The following is a 9,381-nucleotide window of genomic DNA, read 5'->3' as shown; positions in this document are numbered from 1 at the left end:
AACAAGACCAAGCCTCAAAAAAAAAAAAAAAAAAAAAGGCAGAAACCTATTTTCAAATTAAATCTATGAAACATATTTTTAAAAATCTATGAAATCCTGCTCAGAAACCAAATAATCAAAGCAGTTTAAAGCAAAACTACTCTGAGTGATCTAGGAGGGAGAGTCCTGTCCTCTCAGCCTCCCATCCAACACCATCTGGAAGACTGTGAGCACCTAGGCAGAAGCCAGGAGCCAAGAAGAGTTTCATAAAGCACCAGACTCTACTACTATATGCAAAGTGACCCAACTTGAAAGATGTAAGCTCCCCAGTCAAAACAAAAACCCTGATGGCTACCGCAGCAGACTCCATGTGGTAATGAAGTAGATAGTAAAGAATCTACATGGTAAGGGAGTACATGCTTCTGTGTGGCTTAAGAATTATTAAAAATATTTTATTTTTATAGCTCTAAGAGGAAACCCTACTGCTAATCTAATTCTTATCAAATCTGTTTGAAGAGGGCCAGGTGTGGTGGCTCACGTCTGTAATCCCAGCACTTTGGGAGGTCGGGGTGGGCGGATCACCTGAGGTCAGGAGTTTGAGACCAGACTGACCAACATGGCAAAATCCCATCTCCATCAAAAATACAAAAATTAGCCGGGTGTGGTGGCAGGTGCCTGAAATCCCACTAACTTGGGAGGCTGAGGCAGGAGAATCAGTTGAACCTGGGAGGCAGAGGTTGCAGTGAGCTGAGATTGCACCACTGAACTCCAGCCTGGGCGACAGAGCAAGACTCTGTCTCCAAAAGAAAAAAAAATCTATTGGAAGAGAAGGAGCTGGAGACATGTTCCTGGAGTGTGGTTAAAGGGCTTACAGAAGACATTTGGGTTCCAGCCCGCTAGCCTGCCTTTTCTCATTCCAATACCTCACACTCTCAGCACTGCGGGGAGCAGTCTAAGAACTTTCCAGGGCCTCTTACCTGGTTATCTGGGTGGTTGACAGTGAAGTAGCCCACACAGACGATGACCTCATGAAGGAGGCTTTCACAGGAGACTTGGCTGCAATGGCCTAGCAGGGAGCTGGCCATGTGCCGGAATGCAAGGGACAAGCCCTCTGCCCCTACAATAGACTGACAAAGACAAGGAGCAGTTAGAAGTCCTCAGCCCAGGGAGAGCCAGGGCTGCAAATCACAAAGCCAAACTGGCCCTGTGCACTTTCTGCCGCAGTGCTGGCCGAAACAGAAGACATTTCTACAGTACTACGCTGGACACTTTGGTTTAGGGATTCTTGTTCTAATAAATGACCATAATAAGTGCAATGTTTAACCTGAAAAAGGACAGCAGCAGACCAAATGCCTGTATCACATGGATCAAGACATTATCTACCTAAAACACAGTTATTTATTCTATTTTTAATAACAGTTTTTCTCACACACAAATATTCTTACCGTAGAAAATTTGTAAAAGTATAAAAAGCTAAAATTCACCTGTAAATTTACCACTTAGATGACTTTCAACACTTTTTTTTCTGAAGGAGAAAATACTTTCTTGTATACAGAGTTAAACATACATTTCTAATTATTTATCTTTAAACAAATAAAAACATAAATAACAACCAGTTATTATTCAAATAAGTAGTTCTATAAACCAAAGGCTCCCAAAAGAATGTAAAAAAACAAAGCAAAAAATTCTCCCTAAAACCATGAAACCCCTCAGCTATGCGACTTCAGGGATCCTTTCTCCAGAGAGGCAAAGGGCTGTCGGCGGTGGGCGACTCAAGAAGAGAGTCTGAGTCTGTCTGTGCAGCCTGCAGCTTCTATTTAATAAACATGTCAAACAGACAGAGCGACAGGAGGGCAAAGGGGAGAGGCGAAGCCCACAGAATACACTCGCAGCACACGCTGGAATGAAGCCCCACTGCTGGGCTGTGGGAAAAGGCAGTGTTTTAAACTCCTCTCTTGAGTTGAGGTCTTAGTGAGCTTGAACCAGGTTGGATATGTTGCAGCTTGGAAGTTTCAATGAATTCACTTTACTTAACAGTGGGTGAAACAGAGCCATTTTAGTGAGCATTCCTGAAACAAAATTACTGCTAAATTTTAAGAGTACCCCTTATCTCAGTTTCACAGCCCCAAAACAAACAAACAAAAATATTTTTCAAGCCCCAAAGAGACTTCAGAAGGGCTTTGCTCCTTTAAATCAAGTAGTGACACCTTCTCAGCTCAGCCTTCATTTAATTAGTCACGTCCAGCATGGTATGACCCAGTGCCCTCTGTTTAACCTTCACTGATAAGAGCAGGTCAAGGGGCATGTAAGTTTGAATATAAAAATTAAACCAATTTTTCAAGGAAACTATATTTCCTTTTTAGCCAGAATTAATTGCCAAGTCAGTACATTGATTTGTTTCCTGAGACCACCTTCCATTGTAAAAACTGTCAAACTGAATGCAATATACAATATCCCCGATCTCAAGGCCACCCATGCCAACATGAATTCAGAGTGAAATCAGACTGTTTGCTGAAAAGAGAAAAATATTTTGACAGCCTTATTGGTATACAATGAAATGGAACCAGCTAAGAAAATACTTTCATGGATAACCCTTTGTACTATTACATGATGGCTTCTCACACAAAATAAGCACACAGGTTTGTGGCTTTGCAGAAGGGCAAAGGAGCATTGGGAATGCTGCATTCAGTTTCCAGCTTTCTGACTCAGCATCTTCAAGACGGTTTAGGTAAATTCTTCTTTTTAGAAACTGAGTCAGTTCACATTATCTGAGGGCCTACTATGTGCTAGCTAGCATAGCACTTTTATGCAATCATATTTAATCCTCAAATAGTCTTGGGAGGTAGGTGTTACTTATCTCTATTTTACAGATGAGGAAATGGAGTCTTAAGTGTTCAAATGACTTATCTAAGGTCATACAATTTGAAGAGGTAATGTCATCACATTGGTGATGACATTACCAATGGCTCAAAGTCAGGTCATTCTGACTCCAGATCCAGGGGTCTAATGAGGACGCCTCCCTGTAACAGCTCTGTATTCTTGTCATGTATTTGAACCCAAATCATCAACATGTCTTATATCATCTTGTCTAACTCTTCGGCACGTCAGATCATTTATCTCACTTCAGTTCTTTCTCCAGTTCCTCTGAGCCTCCCAGGCAATTCACAGATTGTCTCTCAGATTTTCCTGAGGTCAGATCATGCTGAGATGTATACCTTCCTTCTTTCCACTTAAAATCTCTTATCCTGTCCTTTACATACGCAGTTCTTAAAATCTCACTTTTGACATGTGAAATTGTTTTGATGAACTAGAACATGAGTTTCTCTTACATAACTATCACAGAAATAGTGCTTTTCTGGAAAACCCAGCCATGGCTATACAGTACAAATACTATGTGTTTAATTTACTTTTAAGCATTATATTCTCGATCATGTTCATCTACATCAGTGGTGTCTATACAGACAGATGTGTTGCTTTAGCTGGTGAGGCCTGTTTCCCTCCCCTTGAATATGAAAGGCTTAGGACTGATTCAACCAATAAATTATGGCTCATAGGTAAGTATGTGACTTCTGAGGCTACGTCATAAAAAGTCCTGCAGCTTCCGTTGGTTTCTCTTGGAACACCTGCTTTTCGGAAGCTTCCTCTTAGGACTCTCCCACTCAGAATCAAGACACCATAGTGTTTTAAAAAGCCCAAGTCACATGGAGAAGCAGCAGGTAGATGCTCTGGCCACCAGTCTTAGGTGAATCCTGTCTTTGGGCCATCTCAGGCATCAAATGTGAGAGTAAAGAGCCTCCAGGTGATTTCAGCATCTAGCTGTAGCCATGATATCACGGAGCAGAGGGCAGAGACAAGCCATTTCCACTGTGATAAGCCCTATCTGAATTCTGAACTTCTAGAATCTGTGATCAGAAATAATTGTTTCCCCTCACTACGTTTATCTGTTTGTTTTTAAATGCATATAAGTAATTAAGCGAAAAATTGAGATTTGGTTGTTTAAGGGTAAGAAAAAATGAAAAAAACAAAACAAAACAAAAACATGTCATTGGTAAATGTGGTAAAGGCCCTGATGCTAGAAATTCTGGGCATTTAGGTCCCCTCATGCTGACGAGGGGTCAGAAAGAAACATGAAGGGTAAAGGGTACCCAGAAACTATGGCTAGGGACAGAATGAGAAAGAGTAAATGGCAAGACTGATAAAAAAAAGAAGATAGGAGAGACAGGAGAGAGACAAAGAAGAAGAAAAAACAGGAAGGAAAGAACTGAGAAGGAAATAGTTGCGTAAGAAAAAAGAAGAAAAGGTACTAGTGAACTGTGAGGACCAGCCAAGAAAGAGCATTCCAACTGAAAGCCTGATTTGATTTTGAGAATAACTGTTTTTTATTTATTTTGTGATTTCATTTCTTTTTATCCCTAGAGACACTGATTTTGAGAGTAGTTGAACACCCTTGAGCCACTCTGGTTTTATTCCTGCTGCTTTGGGAAAAGCGGCTCAAGTAGGGGATACATTTCAAGCTGGATACAGCAAGGATCTGGAAAGAAGACATATTTATTTTTATCTTAGTTGGGCACAAAGGGTTCCAGAAATAGCCTTTTGATTTTTCTAACATTATCACCCATTATTAAACCCTTTAGGCTTAAAGGCCACTAGGAAGCAGGTCTGGCTGAAGTTCAGTGATACTCTTTTGTGAGTTCGCCTGGGCAGGACATAAGTTCACAGGAGGAGAGGGGCAGGGAGCAGGGACCTGGGGCTCCCTGACAAGGGTGACTGACAGAACAGCTGACTTATCCTAGAAGCTTGTTTCTGATGTGGAGTACCCTGCAGCAGTATAAATCTTGGTCAACAAGACCCGTGAAAGTGGAAGCTAAGAGACAGTTTGTAGATGTTTGCTTTTCCGTAATCTGTTAACAAAGGAAATCACTCCCTTTGGGCCCAGCTGATGGGTAGACTGGTGGACTCCATATCCTGAACATGTAAAGTTAAGTTTCCCTCATTTCCAAACTGTTTCCAGACAGAATATGGTGGGCTTAGGTCTTCATAAAAACACAGATGTTATGTTTAACCCTGAGGCAAGAACCACTGACATTTTTTGGAGCAGATACCTCTCCGTTTAGATGTGGCTGTAACCTCCCAGAACTCGACATACTGTGCAGTCAGTTACCACCTAAGGCTAGTTCAACTGCTCTGGAAACAGAAAAGCATTAACCCAAAGGGATTTCTGTTCTTGTAACAGATAAACTAATTCTAGAGAGCTGAAATGTACTAGATCCAATGATACAACTTAGTCACAAATTTCCTTTTTTGAACAAAATGACAGGAAGACATCAACTAAAGAACTGTACATTTGTCATCAGCTACAAAATAGAAGTATTCCTTCCATCTCAGAATGGTAAAGTCCACTATTTTCATACATTTGTATCTCTATAACCTTTTTTCCTCTGAGCAAAGCAATTCATCTAAATTATGGGTTCATCATCTGCCAAGTTTGTTCCTTTTTTAATGAAATCACTTGACAGTTAATAAACTGAAAGAGAAAGTCTATTCCTTGGGGCTTGCTCTGTTCCAAAGGTCCAGTGTTTTTGAAAATTAAATTTCCTACATGAAAAAAAAATCTGTTTCTAAGCTGACAGCCTGGTGTTATAGCATAAAGCAATTCTTTTCTTTAGCTATAAAAACTTAACAGCTAAAGATGCAAATCCTTGTAAAGGGACCTTTATATTTAGCTAGTCATACACTTTACATTGGACACAAATCAGCGAAACCATCCACAGAAAGTCATATCAATGAACTAATTTATCTAATTTTGGTTCTATTTATATAAAAAACTTTCCTTAATATTTAAAAGCTGATGAAATGATAATGTCCTGATCTGAAGAATTCCAATCAAAAGATATATAAATAGCAGCATGGCAAAGGAAGAACACATGCTTTGGGGTGGGAGAGCCATGGTTACTAGTCCTGGTTCACAAACAGGTAACCCTGGGCAAATTACATACCCGTCAGCTTCTCTGTCTGTAAAATGGGGATAATAATATTTTGCATAGTAGCTATGAGAATAAATGAGAACACTAGATGATGTAGAGCATCTGATACGGTTCCCAGAAAACAGTGGCTTAATACATTATAATTCCATTTATTATAGTTTATTCCTTATGCCCCAATTCAGGAGAAGAACCTGACATCCCATCTACACTAAAATATTAACTCTTGGTTGGTTACCATTGATACAAACCAATACTTGGTACCTGAAAAGCAGGCAGATCAAGTGCTGCAAAGCTGTTGAAGAAACGTAAACTGTGAATGGCCACTTGGATGGTGTTCTGGGCGTAACTCTCCTTGGGACTGGCAGTGCTAGGGTCCAAGATGGTGCCATGGAACAGGACACAGTAGAGCATGTGAAGAACTCCAGCCAGGTCAGTTGCCTGAAGAGCAGCTGTCAGCCCTGTGGGATCCTGGCGATTATTGTCAAATATGCTGTATGACCTGACAAAGAAACATTCAATTCTTGGAGAGAAATCTGCTCAAAGGATGTTAGCAATTTGTATAGGTTAAATGAAACAAGACAAGCAGACCGTTAAAAACAAACCATCTGAGTTGTGTAATAAGGTAACATGAAACTTCGAGGAATAAACGCAGCCCTCCCCACCAACTGTACTGTGGCTTTCCTTTGCTTCTCCTGGAAGACCAGGCTGCTAGGCAGGGTCAACTGAGCACTCTGCAGCCAGTGCTGAGGCTGCCACCCATCCTTCCCACACTTTACACCCTATGTAGCCTCACCGTGTTTAGTATCCTGGGTCTGGGCAAAGTGGACAGAGTCTATGAAAGCTTTCGGGACTCAGAGGCCAAAGAGAGTCCTAGCTTCCTTTCTGGATATATAAAGGCATTCTTCCTAGCGGGGGCAGCCACTGGGAAAGCGAGAGGCCTCAAAAACCCAGTAATGTGTTGGTATACTGCGGTAGGGTGGTCCTTCAACTGCTTTTGGAGGCCTGGTTCCAACATCGAGGAGGACAGGCGGGACAGGTTGTAGAAGCCACAGTTCCAAGAACAAGCGAGTACTGGATGAGGTCTACACAAATCAGATGAAGTCAGCTTAGCTACTGTGGCAGGTAGTGTTACAGAAGAGCAAGAAGAGACAATGGCAGAGGCAAATGAATTCCTAAAATCAACAGTCAAGCAGCAGGGGCATGCTAAATCTACCTCATCACTGAACTAAGGTATTGTTTACTTTGTATTTTCTTTTTTAAAAATTTCCCTTCTTTTCACAACAACCCCATCAAAAAGTAGGCGAAGGATATGAACGGACACTTTTCAAAAGAAGACATTTATGCAGCCAACAAACATGAAAAAAAGCTCATCATCACTGGTCATTAGAGAAATGCAAATCAAAACCACATTGATAGGTGATTGTACATCTTTGTACTGAAACTGTATAAAGATTTCTAAGGAATCACCTCTCCTTAACTCATAGCCAATATGCTCCACATAGGCCTCCCTCCCTATTTACTCTGGCTCAAGGGTGCCCAGGCCTAAAGTAAGCCACACGTTTCTCTGGCTGTTAAGATGGCACATGTCACAGTCAGAGCTAAGAGGATAGAGGGAGATATTTTTGCTGAGATGCTTGGGAAGAAGTCATCACTTTTTCCTCAACTGGGTTTGAATCTGAGACGTAAGGGCTGTAGCTGCTACAGCGACTTGTGACCACGGCACAAAAGCTCAGGTCTCTTAGTGCTGTTCCAGGTGACCCGGTGCTCTTTATTCATGACACTTGGATTTTTCTCAGGAAGGCAAGTTACAAGTTCCCACTCAGTCTTCCTTTAATGTGGCATGATCTACACAATATTAAGCAGGAGTGTTTTTATGTTTCTGGCATGGGATAATAACTTTTCCTACTTTTTTTTTTTTTTGAGATGGAATCTTGTTCTGTCACCCAGGCTGGAGTGCAGTGGCGTGATCTTGGCTCACTACAACCTCTGCCTCCCGGGTTCATGCAATTCTCCTGCCTCAGCCTCATGAGTAGCTGGGATTATAGGCAAGCACCACCATACCTGGCTAATTTTTCTATTTTTAGTAGAGATGGGGTTTCACCATGTTGGTCAGACTGGTCTCAAACTCCTGACCTCGTGATCGGCCCACCTTGGCCTCCGAAAGCACTGGGATTACAGGTGTGAGCCACTGTGCCTGCCCCCTACTTTTTAACACTATGAGTTACTGTTCAAAATCTGGGTAAATGTGTGTATAGGTATGTGTGTAAACATACACACATATATAGGTTGTCATTTGTCATTCCTTTCAAGTGGAACCCAGGATGGGAGATAGCCCTTGAAGAACTATGCTTACCTCACTATCTTTCCCAGAAGCACCCAAGAGGTGTCACTAATTAAATAAGAATTGAGAGGTGCTGGCTGGCAAATTTCTAGTATCTTGTCTAGTTTTCTCAATTCATAAGTTATGTTTTCCAAAGGGATTATTTTATTCATTTTACTTTGCCAGTTGCATCAAAGTAGTTTTATTCATAACCATGGATACACATTTATTTCTTTAATGTGCACTCTTTCTAATATTTCTAAGAATACAGCCGAGTGATATGACATCCTTGTATACCTTGTTCTCTACTCAAGAATGACGTTCTCTTATAAAATACTGTCATCTCATTTATTTGGCAGAATCTGCCAAGTACATTGGTTTCTTTCACCTTATCTCATGCTTACTGGATTTTCATAGTTGGGAGGGAAGGTCCTCTCATTGTACGCATGAAGCAAGTGAGACCTAGAGAAATAAGGTGAAGTGTTTTAGGTCATACAAATTTTCAGTGGCAAAAGCAGGGATATCACCCAGGGCTTTTGACTGTTTAGGGCCAGTGCTTTGTCCATGGACCAAGACATCCAGGCCAAACAGAAGCTGACCTCTTTTCTCTCTCTGCCTTCTTTTAAGTCAAATGTTGTGATTAAGCAAATACTGTTAGGACACACAGAGACTATAATGCAATCTTGTATCATGGAGAAGAGTTTAAGAAAGTTAAGAAAGGATATTTATTTGCTTATAGGTATATCTGAACCTTTACACCAACTTCTGTTAGCTAATGTCAGCTGGCCCTTACTTCCTTCCATTAAAGCCAAAAGAGTTAGGGGTCAAACCCTGACTAGAGACGTGAGTAGAGATTAATGTGTCTGAGTTTATTATATAGGTTCCAAAAAGGGGCCTGTGTTTGTTTAACACTGATTGCCTTCTGGAACCAGTGACAAGTTAGAAGATATTTCTCCCTGAAGCTAATTTCTAATAGGCTTTCAGGACCTTGAAGATGAGTGACGTCATTGCTGGTGACAACAGTTTTACTGCTCTGTGATTCAGAATGCTGACTTCCCCTTTCTTTATTCTTGTGTTGCTTTTTTTTTTTTTTTTTTT

General features: G+C 41.0%; 1 protein-coding gene across 2 annotated transcripts in view; it reads right to left on the bottom strand.

Annotated features, from left to right (window-relative positions):
- The window catches only part of LOC108295889 (S phase cyclin A-associated protein in the endoplasmic reticulum-like), a 243,213-nt gene that overhangs the window by 28,056 nt on the left and 205,776 nt on the right, over window positions 1-9,381 (bottom strand). For both annotated transcript variants that reach the window (XM_017518229.2, XM_017518232.2), the window contains exons 7-8: window positions 6,225-6,462; window positions 957-1,106 (exon numbers count right to left, since the gene is read on the bottom strand). In XM_017518229.2, the coding sequence (XP_017373718.1) occupies window positions 957-1,106; window positions 6,225-6,462 (388 nt within the window). The remainder of the gene's footprint in view (window positions 1-956; window positions 1,107-6,224; window positions 6,463-9,381) is intronic.

This window comes from Cebus imitator, unplaced genomic scaffold (genome assembly GCF_001604975.1).
Source record: "Cebus imitator isolate Cc_AM_T3 unplaced genomic scaffold, Cebus_imitator-1.0 Scaffold664, whole genome shotgun sequence".
Lineage (NCBI taxonomy): Eukaryota > Metazoa > Chordata > Mammalia > Primates > Cebidae > Cebus > Cebus imitator.
This window is presented reverse-complemented; position numbering and strand designations above follow the sequence as displayed.